This window comes from Mixophyes fleayi, chromosome 1 (assembly GCF_038048845.1).
Source record: "Mixophyes fleayi isolate aMixFle1 chromosome 1, aMixFle1.hap1, whole genome shotgun sequence".
Taxonomy (NCBI): Eukaryota; Metazoa; Chordata; class Amphibia; order Anura; family Limnodynastidae; genus Mixophyes; species Mixophyes fleayi.
In genome coordinates this window covers 21984281-22009954 of record NC_134402.1, presented here as the reverse complement: position 1 = coordinate 22009954, position 25674 = coordinate 21984281, and the positions used below count along the sequence as shown (strand labels likewise).

The 25674-nt window shown below is 37.6% G+C and overlaps 1 protein-coding gene across 6 annotated transcripts in view; it reads right to left on the bottom strand.

Annotated features, from left to right (window-relative positions):
- Positions 1–25674, bottom strand: part of CTNNA2 (catenin alpha 2) — a 1470003-nt gene that overhangs the window by 68754 nt on the left and 1375575 nt on the right. For 5 of the 6 annotated variants that reach the window (XM_075191920.1, XM_075192198.1, XM_075192120.1 and 2 more), the window contains one exon: positions 8254–8400. The exons of the other annotated variant lie outside the window; for it this stretch is intronic. In XM_075191920.1, the coding sequence (XP_075048021.1) occupies positions 8254–8400 (147 nt within the window). The remainder of the gene's footprint in view (positions 1–8253; positions 8401–25674) is intronic. 6 annotated transcript variants of the gene reach the window in all.

The window sequence follows — 25674 nt, the reverse complement described above, 5'->3', positions numbered from 1 at the left end:
TTTTATGCTTATTGATAATGAAAGAACAAGACAGATAGATATGAGATAGATGATTATCAGAATAGGGGCCTGATTCATTAAGGATCTTAACTGAAGAAACTTCTTATTTCAGTCTCCTGGACAAAACCATGTTACAATGCAAGGGGTGCAAATTAGTATTCTGTTTTGCATATAAGTTAAATGCTGACTGTTTTTTTCATGTAGCACACAAATACTTGATAGCTTATTTGTACACTGAAAATTAAAGTTGATATTTGTGTGCTACATGAAAAAACAGTCAGTATTTAGCTTATGTGCAAAACAGAATACTAATTTGAACCCCTTGCATTGTAACATGGTTTTGTCCAGGAGAATGAAATAAGAAGTTTCTTTAATTAAGATCCCAAATGAATCAGGCCCAGATGATTATCTAGAATGTAAGCTCTTAGAAACGGGGCCTTCTCTACCTCCCATCTTCTGTTCTCACCTCCTTGTGTTCTTTTAAAGGCTTCTTTATGCTCTAAATTGTGTCTTCTGCTATTGTTTGTCATCTTATTCTAATATTCATTTGTATTATCTTGTGTTGGTGTATTGCTGACTGAATGGTTCTGTGGAATTTGTGGCTCCTCATAAATAAATGATGATGATGGTATATATAATGTGTGAGCTTGATTGGTTACTCTCCCACAGGCATCAAACTATTTAGATTTTTTTTTACAGTGACCTAGGTCAATTTCTATAATACTTTCCATTAATTAAATCTTTTCTATTTTGTTTCAAAATAAAATTATTAGATGGATGGTGTGCACCAGGATGAGGCGAGTGTATGCCGGGTGGTTGTTCAAGCAAGTTTAGAAGAGCAATTTTTGTATTCCTGGGATTGGTAAACACACTCTCTTTTAGATACTCTGAAAGTTGGTTTGAAGCTCTTTAATATGTTGTAAATCAGGCTTGAAAACATTTTTTCACAAATTTGAAATGTGATCAGAGTCTCGTTTCTTTTGACATTCTCTGATGTAGATATTCATCATCATCATCATCATCATCAGTTATTTATATAGGGCCACTAAATATGCAGCGCTGTACAGAGACCTAATTTACATCAGTCCCTGCCCCATTGGGGCTTACAGTATAAATTCAATAACAATCACACACAGACAGAGAGACTAGGGTCAATTTTTGATAGCAGCAAATTAACCTACTTGTATGTTTTTGAAGTGTGGGAGGACCGGAGCACTCGGAGGAAACCCACGCAAACACAGGGAGAACATACAAACTCAACACACATAAGGCCATGGTCGGGAATCGAACTCATGACCCCAGTGCTGTAAGGCAGAAGTGCTAACCCCTAGGCCACTGTGACTGTATGCTGGGCTTTTCTGGGCTGCAATACCAGAAATGTTGGAATTTAATGAATTAGTTGTGTGAAAAATATTACTCCAGGTGCCATCGTCCAACGGTGGTCCCATCTCACACAGATTTGAAGAGGAATCTCTGAACATTCTAGTTCTAACTTTTAGAACTTTAAGGCTAACTTTTCTAAAGGAGAAAAGAAGGACTAAGGAGTAGGACCATAATAATTTTAAATACTACAGATGAGGTGAATAACATAATTTTGAAGCTCAACGTTGTCTATAAAGGGATCTATATATTAATTCAATGAATTTTCCAAAGATATATTTTGTCATCTGTAAAGTTCTGAGCAAATAGTGGATTAGCTTCATATTGGGGTTAAAAGCTACGGATATGTGTAAGTGAAAATCAGCCATTTAATTGGTCCCAAAGTTTTAGTGAACCCTGTGCTGTTTTGCACAGTGAGAGCTATTAGGGGCGTTGTTTACTATTTAACCATAAGAGATAAAGTAAGCTTGGCATAGAGGATTCCAGGATACACCAAATTGGATGCCCATTTGATATGTTGTGAAATTCCTATATTTGTATTAATGAGTTAACCCATAGTTCATGGTTCAGAAGTCCTCCTTGATTCCGATCGAATATCTAACAATTCCGAATTGTTTGTTCTTCCAGATAAAGTGGTGGATTGCCTTTTGAAGGGCTAAGAAGATTTTTCTTTCTATTGGGATGAGCAATACTGTAAAGTAATATAATAATATTTCGGGGAAATGGAGACATTTTAACTGCATATATCCAGCATACCCAGGGAATTTGTCTCTTTTCCCATAAAGAAAGTAAGTTTCAGGTAATTGATTCAGTATAGAGCAGTAGGATCCCCAGAAATATTTATACCAAGATCATTTTCTTGTCAAACGTATTACAATTTAGTTTTTAAAATTGCTTTAGTTAAAGGGAAAACATTATTGGTAAAGCTCCTGTTTTTTCTCATTTGGCTAAAAGCCTGAGTCCTTGTAAACATTGTTAAGGTGTGTGTGAAAGTTAGATAAGGAGATAATAGGGTTTGTAAGAAGATCATTGATTGTTCTTTAGACTGCCTAATTAAGTGGCTGATATTATTTTATTACTTAATGCACATTATGAAGCCTACCTGGTCCTTGTGGATAATTTCTAGCTAAATGTTTAAAACTAATTTAATGTCTATGACTTAAATGCTGATGGGGTGATAGTGTTTACAGTATCCTGCACCTTTATTGTTTTGGAGGGAATCATCATCTGCAGCGCTGTACAGAGAACTCATTCACATCAGTCCCTGCCCCGTTGGAGCTTACAGTCTAAATTCCCTAACATAACACACAGACACAGACAGACAAACTAGGGTCAATTTTCTTAGCAGCCAATTAACCTACCAGTATGTTTTTGGAGTGTGGGAGGAAACCGGAGCACCCAGAGGAAACCCAAGCAAACACAGGGAGAACATACAAACTCCTCACAGATAAGCCCATGGTCGGAAATTGAACTCATGACCCCAGTGCTGTAAGACAGAAGTGCTAACCACTGAGCCACCGTGCTGCCCGCTGAATCACTGATACGTTTGAATGAAGCATTTCCATAGCTAAGCGGCTTAAGTACAAGTTTTGTAAAAAAAATAAAATAAATAAATTATAATATACATATTTCAATCTCTGAATGTGATTGTAACGTAACTTCTTTGTATTTTAAATTATCTATTAACTATCAGTTTATAAATCCCAAATAAGAAGGGTAGTGAAAATTGCATTGAATACATGATAAGATACATTATCCTGGGCAGCTATTCAATACTGAAAAATAGAGGCATTTGCACGGACAAATCTTTAAATCCTGGGACCAAAAATAGAGACATGTGTTCATAATGCAAACTGAAAGCAGAAGGTCTCGTTTCCATAAAGAAGGTAACAGATGACATCTATGTTTACATTTGTGTATGGGGCGACCACTCATAGTATATGTACTGTATGCACAAAATAAAGGCATGTGCTTGTACTGGAAACGAAGAAGCTACTTGTCTGTATTCCTAGTTGAATCTCACTCTGGGCTGCCTGGAAGATGAAGAAAGGAAATTCACAGCATGATCAGAATTTACGCCAGGACCCTGCACATGTACGTAAGACGAAAACCATGTCAGTCACTGCAATCTGGCTGTAAAGTGAATATATATGAAAGCAAGCGCTCGGGTTGACACTAGCATAAATCATGTGACAAGCAAATAGAGCTCCTTCAGGTGTGATAAATGTCCTGAAATGTACCGAGAATTTCTTAATGCAAGAAAGAACACGTAAGTGATTATCAAGACTGATATCATGGCGTTTGTCAGCGAGGTTCTATTGCAGCTATGAATGGAATGCCTGATATGGAATATTAGAGCACTGAATCGCATTACCCGCAGTGGAACATAGGCTAAATGATCACAAGTGGATACCGTTTTTATTTACAGAGAGACAGAAGTGTGCTCTCAGCCTGACACAGGGCTGTCATTAATCACAACTTTCTCCATGTCAAATTAGAATCTTGTGTACAGAACTTGTGTTGTCGCCTTCCCTTGGGGGCCCTTGTGATACCCATCAAATTGTCACGTTATATTACTATTTTTTATTCTATTAATAATACCCGGCTAGTGAGCATGCTTATAAAAGTTTATTCCTGACCAATTGTATTATATTCTCATATCAATCTTGGATTAACCGCAATGTAACCTAGAAATGTGCCGAACGAGTCCAAGGGCTGGGTTATAGAACTGGGACTTGTGCTGTAGCTTAGTGTGGCTAGTAGATAAATGTGTAACTAGGGATCCCTGGTATACATGGACACTCTATGTATCAGATAGGAGCAGGGGGCTAGAACAGTGTCCTCTATGTTTCTATGCCCTGCTGTTGCCTTTGTGTCCAGTTTTGCACCTCTTCGCACCTCTTTGAGCATCCAGATGGCATTTTCTTTGCAACGGCTCTAATACTTGCTCTGTATGATGAGTGTGTAACAGAATCCTGTATGGATAACAAACTACTCACAACTGTGCATTGAATTATTTATGCAAATGAGTTATTTAAATAAGCTACAAAGGGTGAAGATAGGAAAAACAGAAATGGAATGCCATCACTGATTCTATAGAATAGCAGCTGAGCACGCCCAAAGTGACTGCCTTGCCCTCTGCAACAATGTAAAGTGTTTTGAGTCTTATTGGGAGAAAGGGTCTATATAAATAATTATTATTATTAATAATAATAATAAACTACTAATAAGGTTATTAACCATTTACTACCCCACACCCACCACCCAGGGCTGTGGGAAGAGCCTTAATGCTGTCAGCATGGGGCTGTGCACCCCTAGGGGTGGAGGGCCCACATTTTTTGCGGATTCCAACTCTCTAGGGAATCCAGCCCTGTGCTGATCAGCTTGGGGCTGGTTGGCATCATGGCAGAGGGACCCCCTACTGCACAATCCACTGCTATAGTGTCGCCAGCCTTGGCTGGCTAAGCATGGGGCTGGTTAAAGGAGAATCGGGGGGACCCTACGCTGTTTGTCCCCCCCCCCCCCCGATTTTACTCCAACCAGCACTGGTCTGGCAGCACTAGGGTTAATATGTCTGGAAATGGGAGGGTTGCTTTTTTAAAATTGACCTGCTGACATTTCTAAATTAATGTCAGCGTTATACATGTCAGCACTTTCACAATGTCAGCATTTTATCAGTGTCGGGGAAGTTGAAATACCGGCATTTAGCCTGTCTGCATTTTCCTGTCGGCAGGATAAGTGTCTGTCTTTCTTCCGTCAGATATATGACTACCACCGGCATGAACGTCTGGGTGGAGTTGGCATCACAAATATTGTCCCACACAGACTTTTTGCTCGGGGGGGCCCATGAACAGTTGCGGCTGCATAAAATGCTTATGTTGAGCTGTCAAAACATAAAATAAACCAAATATCCTTGCCACAGTACCCGGGGCTTTGCAATGTATTTGTAGCATACTATGCAAAGTCTCAGCTCATGCCACAAACCTCAGACACTGTACAACAATGCCTGCTCTATCTCTACTTGTCCTATCTAAATTGACAACAACACCAGGGGACATTATTGTCCTATATGTATTCATTACCATTAATTCAGTACTCAACTTACTTCTATCTGCACAGGAAATACGATTTAGTGTTATCTGTTTTTGGTTTAAAATAATTTTATAAGCATTAAGCATTCAGGCGGGCCTGCTAAAGAGCATTTAATTGAATAAAATAGGAGGAATCGAAAAAAAGAGATTTCAGGAACTGTCATTCAACGGAGAATGGATATGGTTCCGGGCACAGGAAATTCTGTTTAATCTACTATAACGTTTAGAACATGACAGATTAATGCTGTAAATGTAACAGAAGAGGGTTCCGCTAAGTACCCAAAGGGTATTAACACGACAGGGTTATCTACCAAATGTATCCTCACTGGTGTTATATTTGCTCTTAGACACAACAAAAGGGAAACTTACTAAATAGCAGCACAATTATTTCATCTTAATTTGTTTAATTAAATAGTTTGTTTTATTTTTCTTTTGTGTCATATTATGCGCTTTCTTACTTTGTGTGGTGTTGTAGAGGCTTTAGATCTGTACCATAACTAGCCATGATTTGTTTATTTACATTGGTGGCTTTCACAGTAGAAGACCTGGTGAGGTTCCCATTTCTGTGCACTCTGTTGTATTTCCGAGAATCACTTGATATTTTGAAATATTATCCCTGTCTGTGGTGATGTTGGTGACTATTTGGTATTTGCAAATGGCATTTCTATATTGTATTATACCTATATCTGTATTGAGGTTACTAGATGCTCTCTGCATGGTACTGAGGTCACTCGAATGCTCTCTGCATTGTATTGAGGTCACTCGAATGCACTCTGCATTGTTTCGGGGTCATATGAAAGCTCTGTGCATTGTATTGAGGTCACTCAAATGTTCTCAGCATTATACTGAGGTCACTCGAATGCACTTTGCTTTCTACAGAGGTCGTTAGAATGCACTCTGCATTGTACAGAGGTCGTTAGAATGCACTCCTGCATTGTACAGAGGTTGTTAGAATGCACTCCTGCATTGTACAGAGGTTGTTAGAATGCACTCCTGCATTGTACAGAGGTTGTTAGAATGCTCTCTGCTTTGAATTGAGGTCACTCAAATGGTCTCTGCATTGTATATTGGTCATTAAGATACTCTCTATATTGTGAAGAGATCACTAGAATAATGTTTGCATTGAATACTAGACAGATGGGAATTATTATTAAACCAAGTATTGCAAATAAAAACAGTGTGGTTTGAAGCGCTGTGATTGGAATGAAGTAAAATGGCAGAATGGTGGCGTGTTAGTTGGCATCGCTACCTCACAATGCTGGGGCCTTGGGCTTGATTTCAACCCTGGCTCTATTTACATGAGGTTGTTTGGGTGTTCCAGTTCCTCCAACACACCGAAAGATATCAGTATGTCATTGAGTTTTGGAGATCTTTGGAAGCTCCACCGATGCAAGGACATATATATAGATAGATAGATAGATAGATAGATAGATAGATAGATAGATAGATATAAATAGATATATATGGATATAGATATATATCAGATAATATGCAGGGTGCATTTATATAGGTCACGGATCTCCGATGTGGCTCCTAATATCTAACTTACAGAAGGAAGTGTGTTAGATCTTATTATACACAAGTTTTCTTAATGAATACTGAAGTGATGATGTCAGAGCTGATCGATTATGCAGGTATTATTTACAGGCCTTTATATATCTATCAGCAGCATTTCTGTAAAATGTTACATTACGTATATATATATATATATATATATATATATATATATATATATATATATAGTGACACTTACAATGTTCTTCATTCTCATGAGGTTTATACAATTCATCGGCTGAAATCTATTGATTACATCATCGGTATTTAGACACAATAGACAAAGAAACTCAATCCATTCAGGCCACTCTTGACACACATACTTACATTTTATCCCTCAAGTGCACATCTACCTCAAAGCAATCTGTACCTAATTCCTGGAATTTTCCCTGCTTAGCAGGAGATTGGGCGCACAGTTCAGAATAACAAGCTGTTCACGTCAGCTAAGAGAATGCTAAGTGTTGCCTCAAATGTTAGCTGGATACAAAGCACATACATACACATGCATGCAGGCTGTACACGTCTCTTATACACAACCTTTATGTGTGCAGGCTAGGATGTCCCTTTATTTGAAATCCCTGAATGTGAAATGTCCTTTCTCATGTAAGCTTGACATTGGGCTGCAGAACTGACAGTCTCTCATCAATCAGGCTGATGGACTGTTCATTGAAAAGGTTGCGATCATGTTCTTTTGCTATGATTTATGTACTATGCCTTATTGCCTCCCGCTGACTCTCTTTGTAAAATGCCGGGACATACACTGTGGTGGCAAATAATAATAATAATAATAAATAAAAAAAAAGGGAAACAAAAATGTCCCCGAAGGCCTACAACCTTCACATGACCCATCTCTTGCCCTTATGTGCGATATCTTTGACATCTTGACAGGTTTAATAGGCACCCAGGAGGCGGCAAAGCAAGAGAAAAGATCCAAACAATCTATCTGGCTTTTCTAAAATGCTACAGAATGCATAAAAAGCCAAGCAAAAGCCCTGCTTCCAAAGAAAGGCAAAGCAACAGCCATTAATCCTAATTCCCAGCTATAGAAAACACAAACTCAACGAACCATATCTTGGATTCTCCACCGTTGACCTACAGATCCATAGCACCGAATTTCATTATAAACCACTATGCTAAGCCACATCAAGCAGAAGAAAATTAAGAATTCCTTAGAAATTGTGGAAGGCAAAAGATATTAGAGATGCAGATTAAAGGTGGGATTACTTACCATAGTAGAGTCCCTGCTTCCGTTGCCGAAAAGAGCTCCTTCAGCACAGGAGGGGAGTAGGTTGAGGGAAAGTTGACTATCCCTCCCTCCAGCTATGACATCACCTGCTACGTCATAAAAGGTAGTGAAAGTGCTCTGCACTCCGGGCTGATTTTCAAGAGATATAGAAGAGAGAAAAGCGTAAGAGAGTAAAAGAGAGGAATTTTTTAGGCTTCTTCAGAAGGGAAAAAAAATAATGCATGAGGGTTCTATATATATATTAAAAAAATGTATATTATAATCTCATGTTAAAGCCTTTGATACAGATTCATGGTTATTTTGACGTTAAACTCTAGAGGGTCTCCGGCACTTTAGGGCAGGGTGAAAGATTTGTTGCTATAGGGAATACAAGAAAGAGCTATAGGCTACATATACAGAAATTTCTCATGCTATACGTTTGTGAATATTAAAATGAATAGACTCGCTCAACTTTTCAAGAGAAGCCAAAGGGCAGAGCATTTTGACCACAATTAGAGGCAGCGGACGACGTCATTACTAGGGATGGGTGAATATTTTATTGGCATAGCCAAGGCCAAATCATTTTTGTAGAAAAAAAAATAAATAGAAAAATAATAACTGTTGAGCCCTTCAAAATCTACGGCTGATAGTAAAATTAAAAATATGCATAGAAACCCGAATAACACTGACCTTTATGGATCATTTATATTTCTACTTATTACCAAACTTATATCATGTTATTCATATAGATACGGGACTTCTGCAAAGTATGGCTCTAGTTTATGTTCTGTTCATTCACCCATCCATAGTCAACACATTGTTCTAACGACAAAATAGTCTATTTGTCCAATTTTTGCATAGCTAACTGCCTATATAAAGGAGAACAATAGCACATAAAATATGACTGTAATATATATATTGCACAACTATTTTCCATTTATATAGTATATATGATGCTGTTCTATTTTTTAATTGATACCAATTGAACAGTTCAATCATCATGAATTCCAAAAAAGTAATTACAAACTTTTAAATTATAGGTCTTATCCAACCTTAATAAAGGTGACAGGTGTTATCTATCTATTTTTTTATATAGATATTTTTATATATATATAAAATATATTTATATATATATATATATATATATATATATATATATATAAATAATATATATATTACAATGATAATATTGATTATTTTAATTAACCCTACTTTACATTCACCTTAGGGAGGTATAACATAATTTACTTTGTTAGTTAAAATTTGCAACTCAGTTTTGGCCCACGTTATAATATCTAATAATAACATTTTAGCACCTTGATAGCAAAATTAATTCCTTGACCTCCTACATTTTCTTCAGCTTCACAAATCACTTCCTCTAATGCAAACAGCTTACAATGTTTCATTTTAAATATATATCTTGGGAGAAAAGAATATTAATTTAGATCTGAAAACAATTTACATAAAATACAACAGAAAATAACACTATACTAATAACACTATACTATTGTTTAGATAGGGACAACGCCCAGAATGTGAACGCGTCCTATATACCAGTTGAATTGAGCCAGTTTTATCTATTAGATCACTTATCATCGTGGTATAGATCTTTAAGGAGGTCAGATTTTTTACTTGAGTTTGTAACCTAAAATATATCCGAATGTTAATGCAGTTTATTCTAATTAATAAATTTCGAAAATGGACAAATTTAATCAATTCCAAAATTGCACGGTCTGCATTTTACTAAATGTTATTTTATTTTTAGAAAGATCCTGTCAGTGGGAATCAAACTAATGCTGCCAAATCAACCAGCAGGTTCTAGAAAAATATAGAATATTGCTTGTTATATTTTTAATTAAATTACCGTGGCAATGTGTTTATGCATTATTACTCATTTCCCTCATTTTGGCGTTCATGTAATTCTAAGCTTTAATAAATTAATTTAAGTAATATTTTGTTTCGTTTATCTAATAAAGGAAAACATGTAGAGTTGGGCACAAGTCCAGTAAAATACACCAGTCACTACTGCGCATGCCCACGAAAAAAGACTTACGCCCTAGTCTGCATGTAGACTCAGTCGCATCTTGTGTATATGACTCCTTACACTTATAGAGGTGGATCGCGGAGGCAAGGGGCGTGGTAGCGTAGGTCAAGTACAGTTCAAGAACTTGCGTACGATGTAGGCTTGGAGACAGGCGCGGATACGCCGTCAAGAAACATATCTGGTGTGGGAGCTCTACCCCTGGTGTAAGAGACAAACCGATAATGATAATCATTGGCTGAGATGTGTCATATGATGTAGAATGTGGCTTTTTTCAATGTAAATTTACGCCTGCATTTTAGACGGAAATTTTATTCAACTCTAGATGTGGCTCATTATGTCTAAAAAGTACTCAACACAGACTAAGTAAGGAATTATTGTGGCCTATAGCATTTATGGCTTAACAAAGTTCAAGGATGCATTTTACTTTACCTTTACCAGTTTTAATTGACGACCTATAAGGACAGAGGAAACACTAAATAAATATATATATATATATATATATATATATATATATATATATATATATATTGTGTATAAACAGCAGACGGGATATGTTCATGCATTCAGTGCAATGTTTACAATGTTTTTGTACAATACTTTTTTTGTTAGATTTTTAGATACTTATTTTAAGTTGTTTAAATACATAGAATGCAGAAGGTTTTTTGTTTTTTTTACCATGTGTGAAGCTATTTCAGTAACAGTGCATTTAATATTTAATATAGTGAAGCGCCTTAAACTGACTTCCCCCCTCCTGTCAATTTCTCCATGTTTTAAGTTTTTAAAAAGTTAGACTATGAGGAAAACAGTTGAATTTCCGACCATCCTCCTCGGTACACATGCATTATGCAGCTGATGACCTTATGTCTAGCATCCCAAGGCATATTTTGTCTGACACTAGCACCTACGAATATGGGAAGATATGTTAATTTTTATGATTTGTGTAATCATCACTGCAGTTGTATTTGTTTTAGAAGTGTATTTGTGCCTGGTAGCTGCTAAGAATTATGTAAAAATGTTGCAACATTGGCTGTTAGGTGACTAAAATCGCTAATTTGAGTAAAAGTAATTGTGCTTTGGGTACCATTACATTCTCATCACATTTTTTTTCTACCCATACTTTGGCTAGGAAGCGATTCCCAAAAGTACGTGTTCAGTTCATTCTAAACAATCGGATAAATAATTTTGCATTATTTTCTGTGATGATAATAAGGTAGTAGAGCACAACTGAGAATATATTACAAGATAATCAAAAGATAATTACAGTCTTGTTCAAAAGGAAGGACAGAGGGAAACATGTTGTACAGTTATGGATAGGAATATATTACAATCCACCGTGTTGGACAAATTCAAGTTAATAGATTATACAAGACTGTGTCACACATGGAATATGGCACAATTGGAAGAGCATGATTAATATTTATATGGATCTCTGGCTAATGGATCCATAATGTAATTATTTGTCTTGACAACATTCTTGCTTACTTGATATAGGACATTTGCAGGATAATTTAATTTGCTGGTGCGGAGGAGTAACCAACTTAATTATAAGTAATCCAAAGATGTCGAGTTTTGAATTTCCATTAGAAATTATTTCAGAAATGTTTTATAAACCTGAATGAAAATCTATATAAGTCAATTATTCCTAGCAAACAGGTTAGAGGTATTGGGTATGAATTTATTAAAAAAAAATATCATTCACAAAAAATTGTTGAATAGTGACATAATTGTAGAATCCTTAATTCTGTAAAGGTTGTAATTATGTATGTAAGCAGCTATGCATTATACTAGTTATATATACCGCGAGGAGACAGCTAGGCATTTAAAAGCCAAAATGTATCTATCACTTGAAAAGTGATAGATACCAAAATTTCCAAAACTTATAGAGAAGAGTTGTGTATAAGTAACATGATTCAAAGCCTGTAAACTACTTTCGATATATATTAAGCAAATTAAAATTTGAAATAAATGTGCCTTTCAAATTGTCGATTTTTATTTATTTTTTTAATTAAAATTCTGTAGGAATGTTAAAATTAAGAAATCTAGCTTAAAAGTTATTTTTTTATATTTTTATTATGTTGTTTTAATCAAATGTAGTTGATTGAACCAGTAAAAAAAAGATTTGCAAATTGATTCACAGGGAATAAAACAGTTGGCCCAATATCAGAATAAATAAATGAATAATTGAGTTGTGGGATTTGCTGAAGGACAAACCAATAACATGTGTTAGTAACGGCGTGCTTTTAAAATGAACGCTACATTTTGGCAGTGGTATTTAAAAAAGCTTTAGCATTTTCCAGCCTTGCAAAAAAAACCAGCTCATATGTTCCAATTCCCTATTTCTACTTCTTTATGACAATGCGCTGTATTTTACTTTTTATTTTATTTATTTTTAAATAAAATTTAGATAGGTCAATCCCACAAGCTACATCTAAGATCTGACAGCTAGACACTCACCTTATTTTTTGCCACAAAAATAAAACCTGGCATTAGAGAATGAAAGAAAGATACAGACAAAAGTTCAGGATTACAGAAGTATTCATGGAGTAAAAGAATAAAGAGAGATAGAGACAAGCTTCAGGAATGGATTAAAGTGCAAAAGATGTAATTAAGGAACTAGCAACATTGGGAGAATGTAGTAGAAAAAGAGGGCACTCATTATTTGTAGGGTGGGCTCCAGATATATAAGTGGAGAACAGATACAGATATATATATATATATATATATATATATATATATATATATATATATATATATATAATATATATACCTAAAGCTAAAGAAGCTTAGAAGAGAGCAAAAACGTTTTCATGAGTCACAGATGTTTAATGTCAAGCCACGAGAGACAATGACGAGGTTCATCTTATGGATAAATTGAGATTATTTGAGCGTTTCAGACCAGAATCCTTGAAAGAGAAAGAGTTTTCCTAGAATATCACAAAGAAGATTAGGTAGAAAAAGTGATAAATTCTGTGTCCGGCAAGGTTAGACGATGACAAGTAGCGAAGAAGGAAAATCCCCGGTACGACAGTCAAGGATTTGCAAGAGTTATCTCCATTTTGGTGATAGAGTTAATTTAATTACAATTACAGAGAACCTAGAAAGAAGTCAGTTGCAGAGAAATGTACGAAGATGTTGGTTCAAGGTACAGAGAGTGGACACGGTATGTAAGATGGGAAGCAGTTTGGTTACTTATACGCGGAGATTGGAGAGTATGAAGGAAGAAAACATTAATTCTTCGTTATGCACCAAAGTAGGATGTCATTATGTAGAAAAGTACTTCTTGGTATATTATATTATTAGTATAATATATGGCAGCGATAGGCAATCTGATACACTGTAGGAGCCACGTGGGTTGTCATCTTCCCTTCACAAGGGCCAAACATTACCCTTAATCTCAGTGATAAGATAAAACAATACATTTAATCAATGGAAGAGACCCCTATTTGTAATAACCAGCAAGCATGTTAAATAAGCATTACACGCTATAACAAACATAACTGACAATAAAGCAGGAAGGAGCCTGGGAGGGGGCCTCATGAGGTGCTGGGGCCGCCTGTCTGTAACCCATCACTGATATATTGCCAAAGGTAAAAATGTAGTATTAAACACAAAGTAAGATAAAACTAACAATAATAAAAAAAAAACATCAAAACATACTTTACTGTTAACAAAATAAAAACAACGGTGTCATTCCTAGATAACAATGCAAATGTATATAAATACAATATTTTCACAAAGCAGACCTTGAACTGACAAATATTTGCTAATTTAATTAAGATAATACTATTAAAACTATTACATGATGATGATTGTTCACCCATAGGGCATACGGTATTCCACAGAGCTGTACATAGATTTTCCACCGATATGGTAATCACGCTATTATGGGGGCAATGCGAGGACCTGTCCGCAGTATAATGTAGAAGGCTTCGGAAAAAACATACAGTGGGTGGGTGTTTGCATTGCCCCATTAATAGTATGAATGGAATTGTCACAAGGTACGGAAACCTCACTAAAAGTCTGTGCGTTTAGTGGAATTATTGTATGTCACTATTTTAATGAGCTCAGTTGTGATTACCATATCGGTGTAACCAGTGTCGGGATTTCCATCTTCGTTTTAATGACTACCACCCAAACGAGTTTGCAGCGACACACGGAGTGGTGTATTATAGAGCACTATGGTAAGTATATCAGTGTCATTATGATACAATCAATGCACGTTATCATCTGCGCTATCCTTTATCTTCTGGAATGTCTATATTGAATGCTTTAAATTGTGCAAGATTGGCACAATGTGACTTTAATCTATAAATGTATTTTTACATAAAACATGCATTAGGTAGTCTTATTCACATTTCCTCCCTGGAAATTGTTTTTTAAAAAAAGGCCACAATATAATAATTTGCATATTGTCCTATTTCAATTAACAATTAAATTATATAAATTAAAATGCTGAAATTATGTATTTTTTATTTAATAGTGACAGTTCTGAGATGCCTATATTCTGTGTCTTTCAACCTGCTTTTTACAATTAGTAATTTGGGATTTTTATGAAGCAATAGGAGGAATTATGAAATACTGAATGAAATGACATGAATACGTTTGGGTATGGAGATGTTCTATGTTATTCCTCTGTACAGGTTATTTAGAAAAAGGTATTAACATTTCTCAGACAACTATTGGAAGCAGAGAATGATTCACCCAGAATATTAATTTGTCAATAATAATTTCTATATTTACCAGAGCACGTCCCTTACGTGTGACATTAGGGAGTTTGAAAACTGTTCACCCTTTGATGTATCATAACATACACACAAATGGCAAATGGTGTTAATAATAAAATTATCTAATTATTAATTAGATCTGAGACGATCACCATAGTAAATGTTAAGGACGGTACACATGACCTGTAATAAATGGTTATTTAAAGAAAAAAAGACTGACTTTTTCTATTTGTATGTAAATAATACTGCAACCAACACTGTACTCCTAGTTGATCCTGTCCTAATCATAAGTACCAGGGCATAATTATAGATTAAATTATCAACAATCCACCCCTGAAATTTATTTACATCCATCCAACAATAATTACTCCATAATTTTAAAAGGGAGCAATAGGAGGTTGTCAGACAACACGTACCAATCACATACAAACCCCACTCCCAATAAAATTATGCCCATTTTGCCCCATGGTTAATGCTTCCTTAGGTATATGCCTGGTCTTCCTGATTAATAAATCCACTTACTGTATGACTAGCACATTATTACTTTATCCTATGAATTTTTACTTTCATAGAAATATCATTCTTTGTCTGTGTGCATATATTTGGTTAATGCACTGGAACTATGGGCCGTGAGCAAGAGCCCAGTTCCAATGCAGGATGTATGATAATAAATCAGCATGGGCTATACTTTCCTACTCTCACGGAATGTCTGTGAGACTCCCAAACTTCGGGGATGTTTCCCAGATTATCCTGGAGAGTAGGCCATCTTCCTGGATCCTTAATGATGTAATTAAATGAAAATCGCATCAATGAAGCCTCTGCTTCCTGCTCTGCAATTACCCAAGTTGTGTTGTTGCAGAGCAGGGGGTGGGCCATGAATATGCAATGTGCTTTGTCACACCCCCGAACTTGTCCCTTGGACCTCCCCCCAGGATCTCCTGGAGGGGAAGTTTAAAATGTAGGCAGGTATGTCCTGGGCCACAGGCCACATATGGAGACCCTGCACGTGGCCTATTGTTGGGCATCACTGCATTAGATAACATATTACATTTTTGTATTGTAGGTGGCATTTATATGTAGATAATGAAAAGATCAAATTCTTTTACTGTATATTAATCTACAATAACTTGTTTCTTATCTACACATCAGGCCAATTTCTCAATGGGTAGGTCAAAATTTGCAAGACACAAAGTGATGTTTCTAATATAAAAATCTTATGACTCAGTATTTTAAGATCAAGCCTTAAACAAGGTAATTTCTTAGTTAAATGATATTAAGAGCAATAGATTTCTCCCATAAAGCTTGTTTTTTAACACTTTCATTTCCAGGTCGTTAAGCAAATGCAGAACAATGCCTTAGAACACGATTGTCCACACTAGTCCAACAATCACAATAGCTCGTCGTAGCTACAGCTCAATGTGTGAGAGTTTAACCTAGCTTAGATTATTTAAATTCAAATTTATCTAGCAATAGGAAAGGAAGCAAAGAGCTCTGATAAAAAGTACTACCCCCCCCTGTATATAACAAAACGCTGAGCATGCAGTCATTTGAGCTGCTGTGACATCATTGCCCTGCCTCTGTGTATGAATGAACCAACCCTCACAGTGCACTTCTGCAAAGCAAATCTACCGAGCTGTCAGTCATTCTATGCTCGCTTCGTTAGTACCTGCCACTTTAGATAGTAACTTATTTCTAAGAAAGGCATAGAATAATTATAATTTTATCATAAAATAACAACTGCTAAAAATATGATAAATAATAATAAAAAAAAGTCATGCAAGATAAGCTACGCAGAAGGACGGACTTCCGGACTTGAATCAAACCCATGGAGTTAACGATAAACACTCCAGTTATGTCATGTATATTTAACTCAGAAATACACAGTCTTTGTTACATAGTAATGTGAAATACTGATTTTAATTTCTCTTTAAATAAGATGGTGTTCTCCTGCGTTGCATCAGTATATAATGACATATAAATCGTACTGAAAACTCAGTTTAAGCTATGCTTTTTGTACTATTTTTTTTTTAAACCGTTTCCCATGTGATGTCTTGTAAGTGAAGAGATGAAAATTCCAGCCAGAGGCAGGAAAGGACGTTAAGAGAAGCTGTCATGGGTCAGACACCAGCATCTCTATTTAGGAAAATGCTGCTGTCACTTCTTTTCTCATCAGCTGAACTTTCTCTTAACAGTGCTCCTAACTGGCTTCCTGTCAGATAGGTTGGCTTATGGCAAAGGTCTCCATGCATATTAATGATGAACAGTGAGTGGAGAAGATAACAAGCTCCCAAACGCTACGGGTTGTAATTAAAAAGACATTATAGACTGGATTTCGAGGATGCTGGGAACCACGGCAATGTTTCAAGGTGCATTGGGATGATTTGGAAATGAGCTAGAAGAAGTCCAACTTTGCGTGTATTATTAGTAACGCTATTTGTGTGCTATAAATAGGTGATCACATATAAATGTGGTAATGCACACGTCAGGGAGTCTACAGCCGGTCTGCAACTGGGATGGAGTATTTTGCTAGCAAGACAGCCACACACAAAAAATGGCTATTTAACTGTTTGCCCACTCTGATCCATGAACTGCCAAGTTATATTCTATTTACTCCCTATACACATTTCCCTCCCCTTCTTCCTCACATGCTTCCTACCCCCCTCTTGTCACCATCGGCTACCCTAACCAGGGGCGAACGCAGGGTTTAGAAGGGGGGGTTTCAGCCCCCCCCGGGAAAAAAAAAATAGAGCGAGAGAGAGCTGCTGCGCATGCAGCTCCATTTCAGCGAGGCTGAATTCTACAGCAGCCGCGGCGCTGTCAAGAAGCATCCGCGGCAGTGCTGTATTATACTACAATACAGCACTGCCGCAAGCGCTTCTTTGACAGCGCCGCGGCTGCTGTACAGTATCGTTGGTTCCCGGAGGGGAGGGGTTTCTGGAGAACCAGAAACCCCCCCTGCGTGCGCCACTGCTAACCATCCTTGTAATTGCCCCTTTTAACTTGACGTGACTTATGTTACTTTTCTTGTATTACTGCTTGAAATTTTGTGAACTCTCTACCTTGTTTATCCTACCGTCATGTACGGGGCTGCGGAACTTTGTGGAAACCTGCAAATTAATGTTAATAATAACATTATTGCTTCTTTATAAAGCAGCATCATATTACACAGCACTGTGCAGACAATATTTGTCAATCACATCAGTCCCTGTCCCATTAGAGCTTACAGTCTATTTCCCTGCCACACACACAAACTAGGGACCATTATGTCAGCTGGCAATTATGTCCCATTAGGTTATTGGAGAGTAGGAGAAAACTGGAGCAAAGACGGGGAGAACTTACAAACTCCACACAGATAAGACCATGGTCGGAATTCAACTCATGACGTCAACACTGTGAAGCAGAAGTGCTAACCACTGAGCCACCAATTACCCAATACCCTTATCAAAGTCTTGTCCATGTACCACCAAGCTAAATACCATTTACCCATTGTCCTTGAGTTTCATTTAAAATAACTTGTGAAAGTAAAGTATTCAATAGGTCAATAGGTCCTTTTGGTAAAATACACATATAAAGATAATTTTTTTTTATACTGTAAATCCCTGTCCTTATGTCTTCTTATCAAAACAGCAGCATTGTACTTAAAGGGACTGTGAAATAATGTGTATACTAGATAAAGTTCTATGCTATTCCTCTGTACAGGGTATGAGCATGCTCAAGGGACTGTGTCTAGGACTCTTTGCCTGCTCTCTGTCTTACCCTATCCTAAATATGTTGCACATGTTTCATACCATTAGGTGACGTCTCCAAACAATTGTGTTATACGTTCATATTTTAAGCAACAAAATGTACAAAGAAACATTGTAACATAATCTGATGTAAGAAAAGGTATTTGTTTAAAAAAAAAATCAGCAACAAGTGTGACAAAGGGAGTGATTTGCCATAGGCCTCTAAGAGAGGAATTAGCTAGTCAGCTGACATGAGTTACATACAGGTGTAGTAGTGCATCTGGGTTAAGGTATACATGTGGAGGACATATGTGTGACAAAGTAAAAGTATAAAGTGTGATTTAACTTACACGATTTGAAAATAGTTTGATAGTGTCTTTTCTACAGCTAATAGCAAAGCTGACAGGGTGTGTCTGCAGTGAAGAGCAATTACAGAACACTTGCAGAGAACTCAAGGCAAGTGTCACCTGTCCATCAAGCTAAGGCGGTGGGAGGAGTCTCAAGTATACAACGCTGTATTGTGCTTTTATGCAGGGCACTGGGCTTTGGGGATGGGGTATTTAATGTGATCTATATATCTCAATGCATAGCTACTTATATTTTTACCCTCTCTGTCTGTCTGTATTACCCAGTATTGTTTTATTACTGTGTTTCCAGCCAATTGTAAAGTGCTATGGAATTTGCTGGCGCTATTTAAATAAATGTTGACGATGATGATTTGCACATTATTGCTCCCTGAAAACTGGACTTCAAACAGTTAGAATAAGACCACCCTGTTGATAAGAATAAAGTGAAAGCTAAATCCTCATACGGAGGTAGAGCCAGTCCTGCTCATAAGAAGGAATACATATTTGGGGGGGGCAGACACATTAGCTCCCTACAAATACGATCAGCAGCACTAACAAGCCAGGGCTGATTACCACTGTAACAGGGAAGCATGAGGTTCCCCATTATAATGATTTCCAGCAACCAGACTTGTCAGCACAGGGCTGTTGTCTTCATGAAAATAGACATTACTAGGGGCTGGGGCTCTTCCAGACAACCCTGGGCAAAAGGGTCTTGGTAATGAATGAATGTAATCCATACAGTAGACTCTTTGCCACCACCGTGGTCCATGTATGTATAATGTCAGTGTGGCTGGATCATGCAAAAATAATTTATTGTAGAGATTTATTTCAATTAGTGGTGCAGGTGCCAATATATATCATTGCAAATGTACTTTTTTGTTATATTTGAATGTATTTTGTATGGAAATATATTGATTTCTGAGACAGTATGTCATGTTTGGGTTTTGTAAATTTTCTAGAGGAAATCCCAAGGAGGTATATCTGTGGAGGGGATGTGCCTTTGCAACTGTCTGGAGACAGGTAATCTAATGATAATTATTCCTTTTCATCACTGAGTGACCAACATATCTGCTGAGCCTGAAAGCACAGGAGCGGGTAATTAGACTTGCTGGTAGACTTCCTATGTTTGTAAGACTAAGGATATAAGTGATCACAGATTAAGGTGAATTTTGCAAGTTAAACTGCGTTAAAAGCAAGATTAAAGAAATGTTATATTCTGATGGTAAACATTCAATATAAAACCTCAGGTGTTGTGATGCAGCAATGTAAAAAGGTGTTAAACCCCTCCAGGCTGATTTATGTGCAGACTACATGAAGCACCTAGATTGGTTGGAGGGGCAAGAGGCTGGATTACCTGCTGCCAGAGTATCTATGCAAATCTGTATATAAGGTGAACTGTTTGGCCATGTAATGTAGTAGTAGTATTATACCATCTGTACATTCTGGAGATCACTAGTACCACAAACTAGTGTCCTTATTAGTACGGCTTGAGCTAATAAAACATCAATGCTTCAAAAATCTGTTTGACGACTACTTACCTGTGCTGTAATTACGGTGACCTACAGATTAGCTCAATCTGATCCATTATCCGGCTGTTCTGAGGTTGGGAATCAGCATACCAGTACCAACGCTCTGCCCGCTACCCTGCAGCTCTGGCCACTGTGATAGGCCAGGGGGAACTATCCATAGTAATCCTGATCTAAAGTAAGAGGTGCCCAGCAAGGGGGTACGATACCAGCGAGAGTTACCTAGAAGGATGCGATTCTATTTGCCGTTGAAGGAGCCTAGTGATGGCAGCAGACCTCTCCAACTGTGGTTAGAGGTGCTTAATTTGGGATAAAAAAAGGGGTCAGTGGCAAGGCAAGCCCAGCCGGTCACCAGTAACAATAGATAGGGTGGTATAGGAGGTCCATCCTGTCACAGTCTATTATACCTAAAATGTAAGTTGTACATAAACACAAGCACACCTTACAGAAATACATCGCAACTGACAATATAGACATACTCCTTAACTCTTTAGTAGCTAAGGTATATTGCTTAGACTTGGTGAAGCGAGACAAGGTCATTTACAAGGGTAGCATGTCCACTCCGCAGTGCAAATACATTGTTGGACCCACACAAAGTTGTCTAGATGTCCAAGGGAGCACGTAGGCTTTTTATAAATGGCAGTTCTCAACTTCTACCTCATAAGTTTTCAATAATTCTGCAGCTAAACATGGAGGTAGTTATACTATTGTAAGTAAAACTAATCAATGGTTTGGTGTTTACAGTTAACATTACATAAGAAGAACCACCCAATGTAAAAGGACAGTTTGATATTTACTAAATATGTACATAGCTGAAAATATGTACATGAAAGAACAACACAGCAAAAGAATGCCAAACAGATGTACAAAACCTTACATGGCAACTAGATTTGTAAACTTAAAGTTCCACAATCAGATCAATGAAGTTTTATGAATCGGTGCACTTCCCTTTCACCTCTTCATCATTTCAAAGTCATTGAAAACACAGAATTTTCCTGTCCCCAACCAGCATTTTAAACAGGTCAGCTTTCAGTAAAGGGATGAGACAGCATCATACATCATAACAGTCCCTATTTTGGCGGGTCAGTCCCCATTCACAAATCCTGAAAGGGGTGTAGCCTTGTGATAATGCATGCATGGTTTGGGTGGATCTTGGCATAGTTTGGGCTGATCTCAGCATAGTTTGGGTGGATCTCGGCCTAGTTTGGGTGTATCTAGGAGTAGTTTGGGCAGATCGAAGAGAGAGGCTTATTTGTGCAGCACGGTGGCTCTGTGGTTAGCACTTCTGCCTCACAGCACTGGGGTCATGAGTTCAATTCCCGACCATGGCCTTATCTGTGCGGAGTTTGTATATTCTCCCTGTGTTTGTGTGGGGTTCCTCTGGGTGCACCGGTTTCCTCCCACACTCCAAAAACATACTAGTATGTTATTTGGCTGCAATCAAAATTAACCCTAATCTCTCTCTCTCTCCGTATGTTAGAGTATTTAGACTGTAAGCTCCAATGGGGCAGGGACTGATGTGTACAGCGCTGCGGAATCAGTGGCACTATATAAAAAGATGATGATGATGATGATTTGTGTCTCAAATTTGCGGTTTTGTAAGGTTTACAGCATGCTGGAAAGATATAGTGAAGTTCAATTACGTATCTCAGTTATAAACAAACTTTAATACTGTATATATTAATTTTAAGCAGTGATGGAGTAGTAAGTGTACAGCCTCATTCATGAGCATTCAATGTAATCTGCCTGCTGGAATATTAGTCAAAACTAAAACAAATGAATTTCAATAGGACCATTTCCACTTCCACAGTCAAAGTCAGCATGCGGGGTATTTGATGCAGATGCCCTGTGGCGTTCTCCAATAGGGAATACAAGTTATAGACATCTGCATAAAATGTCAATCATATACGCAACAAGTTTGCGTAGAAAAAAATATATCGCTGTGTCTGAAATCTACATGAGAAACTTCTCAAATCTGCATGGAGAACATTCATTCATGATTCCTCATTTAATGCAAATTTAATGCTTTGACTCTCAAATGCAAGCAGAAACACTTACTAACAATCGCATGTCAAAACTTATAATGTTTTAAATATGGTTGTATTTGCATTTCAAGTCAAACACCAGTGGGCACCCGACTTAGCAAACATTGCATCATAGAATGTTTTCCCATATAGAGAAGTACAAATGGCTGAGACATGTGGATACATAAGTAATCAGGACAGACCAATTCTTGGCATCTCTGAAAATTCACTAATAATCCATGATTTATTTTCTTAAAGTGGACATGTCTTAGTGTAGGCTAAGGTTTAGGCTTAGTGATAGGCTGCATTCACAAAACTTGTGCGAATGCAGCCTATCAATTTACCAGGAACCAGTGTTATTACTAAGACACGAGGTATAATTACAATTGTCTGCAAATCTGTTTACATTAACCCTACGAATATGCAAAATTCAACTTGTGAGCTGCAGCAGGGCATGTAAATGCAGTTTTGAGTTAGTTAGTTAGTTAGTTATTAGATAGTTAATTAGTTAACTGAAAAGAAATAAGAATATGACAAAATCCATTTTTTTATTATTTCTAATTAAGGCTAAAGTCACGTCAACAAATGCTGCTCACGGATGATGACATCACACTACCCTCCATTATCGTGGGGACACCATATTGTACTGTCTAAATATATATATTTTAGGGGCAAATTATTTGTCTAGTAATTAGCCGACCACAATACCTGGCTGCACTCTGGCTGGTACCTGAACATCATCAGCATCATCACCATTTTCTTTATATAGCGCCACTAATTCTGCAGCGCTATACAGAGAACTCACTCACATCAGTCCCTGCCCCATTGGGGCTTACAGTCTAAATTCCCTCACATACACATACACACACACACACATATACACAGATTAGAGTAAACTTTTTGGCAGCCAATTAACCTACCGGTATGTTTTTGGAGTGTGGGAGAAAACCATAGCACCCGGAGGAAACCCACGCAAACACAGAGAGAACATACAAACTCCTCACACATAAGGCCATGGTCGGGAATTGAACTCATGACCGCAGTGCTGTAAGGCAACAGTGCTAACCACTAAGCCACCGTGCTGCCCAAACATCATGTATTTTCCTGTGCACCTCTATGGGATGCGAGGAAAGATCTGTGGTGTTACATTGCTGCAGAGTGCGTTCCAGTTGCACTCTGCGGCACATTACGGGAAAGTGAACTCTCCCTTTAAGAGTTGTTTATTCATACCGAGCCTTATGCCCCAATGATATCCTAATGAATTAGGTAACTATCCACTGTGTGCAAGTGACAGGTCACCATTAATATGAAACAAATCAATTACTGCTTAAAGATTCTGGATATACAACAGACAGTAACACTGGAAGATTATTCCACCATAGGCTGTAACATATTTTCCCAGGTTTTGTTTATCTCCGCTTTTGCTAATCGCTTCTTTGTGATGATAAAACCCAGATACATCCAAGCGTTTGAGCCCAGCATTGAAGTGCAAGTTACAATTACCAGCTGCTGTCATTCCGTGTGCTGCACCTGAGTCACTTCCCAGCTACAATATTGAGCCTACAAAAGTGCCAAGCTCTAAATAAATGTACCCATGTTTCATTTATCACTGTGCTAGTTAAATGTAATGTAGCTGGCCTCACAGAGATGATAGACAGTAATAGCTGTGGAGAGCCAGAATCAAATGTGAATGTTAGACTTTCATATAAATACGGCCACGTATCCTGTTGCAGATAAAATTGTAATGTGCTTTGTGCCTGCAGGATCTGAATCTCAAATGGAAAAAGTGCAAACCTTGATGTGTTCTATCTGCTCCCTTTCACCTTGTACACTGCAATACAATGCACCCTGAGCACTGCTAATTAACTCGCTCAAAATATTTTTTAGAGGTAGTGGAATGAAACTTCAAAACTAATAGTGTTCTAAACATCTGCAACTTGTAAGGGCATGGAGGTTTGCAATTTCTTATAATAAACAAGTGGGACTTAGAAGTGATGATGTTACTACTCACCATTATAATGGTGATATCATATAACACAAATCTTTGTTCATGTACTGTATGTCTCTAGCTGTTTGTGTATTAAACATTGAATGATTAATGTAAATTATTATAATATTAGAAATTACCAGGGAGTCCTGTGACTGGACGACAGCTATGTCCTAAGTGTTTATACAGTATTTATACTGTAACTCCAAAGGGACATATCATACACGAGTTTCAATAATACAGTGACTACATTATTTTATCGCGGGTTATACAATTAGAATTTTCAAGAGTTTCTACATATGTTAACATTAATCTAATTAACTTTATGGCTAGGAATGCACTAATCACCCTACCCACCGCTCTCCTCACTAGAACCCACGGGGATTGCTTCTTGAAGCTATTTCTCCGGAGCTCAATCATTTTTTAAAGCTCCGGCAGAAAGCTGGGAGGCTGTCAGGGGAGGGCTGGCAAATCTTAGCCTGGGGGACAAGACTCAAGTCAGCAGCATGTTAGGAACATTGGGCTGGGACCAGTGACCCAGCCCAAGGTAGCCCACCATGGGACCGGATGCCCCCCTGCCCCCCAGTCCAGCCTGTCTCTGGAGGTTGTGCGATGTGGATGAATAACAAACGGCAGCTTCTTATTGGTTCTCCTGCCATTATAAAGGGGTGAACTACACATCCGTGAGTGTTACAATGCAGAATCTGAGGACGCCCAGGAGATAATGTTTCAGAGTGTAATTCCCTTGGCTCCACTAAGGAGAATAAGCAGGTCAGTGAAAATGTATGGGCAACTTGGTGGCTCAGTGGTTAGCACTTCTGCCTCACAGCACTGGGGTTATGAGTTCAATTCCAAACCATGATCTTATCTGTGTGGAGTTTGTATGTTCTCCCCATGTTTGTGTGGGTTTCCTCCGGGTGCTCCGGTTTCCTCCCACACTCCAAAAACATACTGGTAGGTTAATTGGCTGCTTACAAAATTGACCCTAGTCTGTCTGTGTGTGTGTATGTTAGGAAAATTAAACTGTAAGCTCCAATGGGGCAGAGA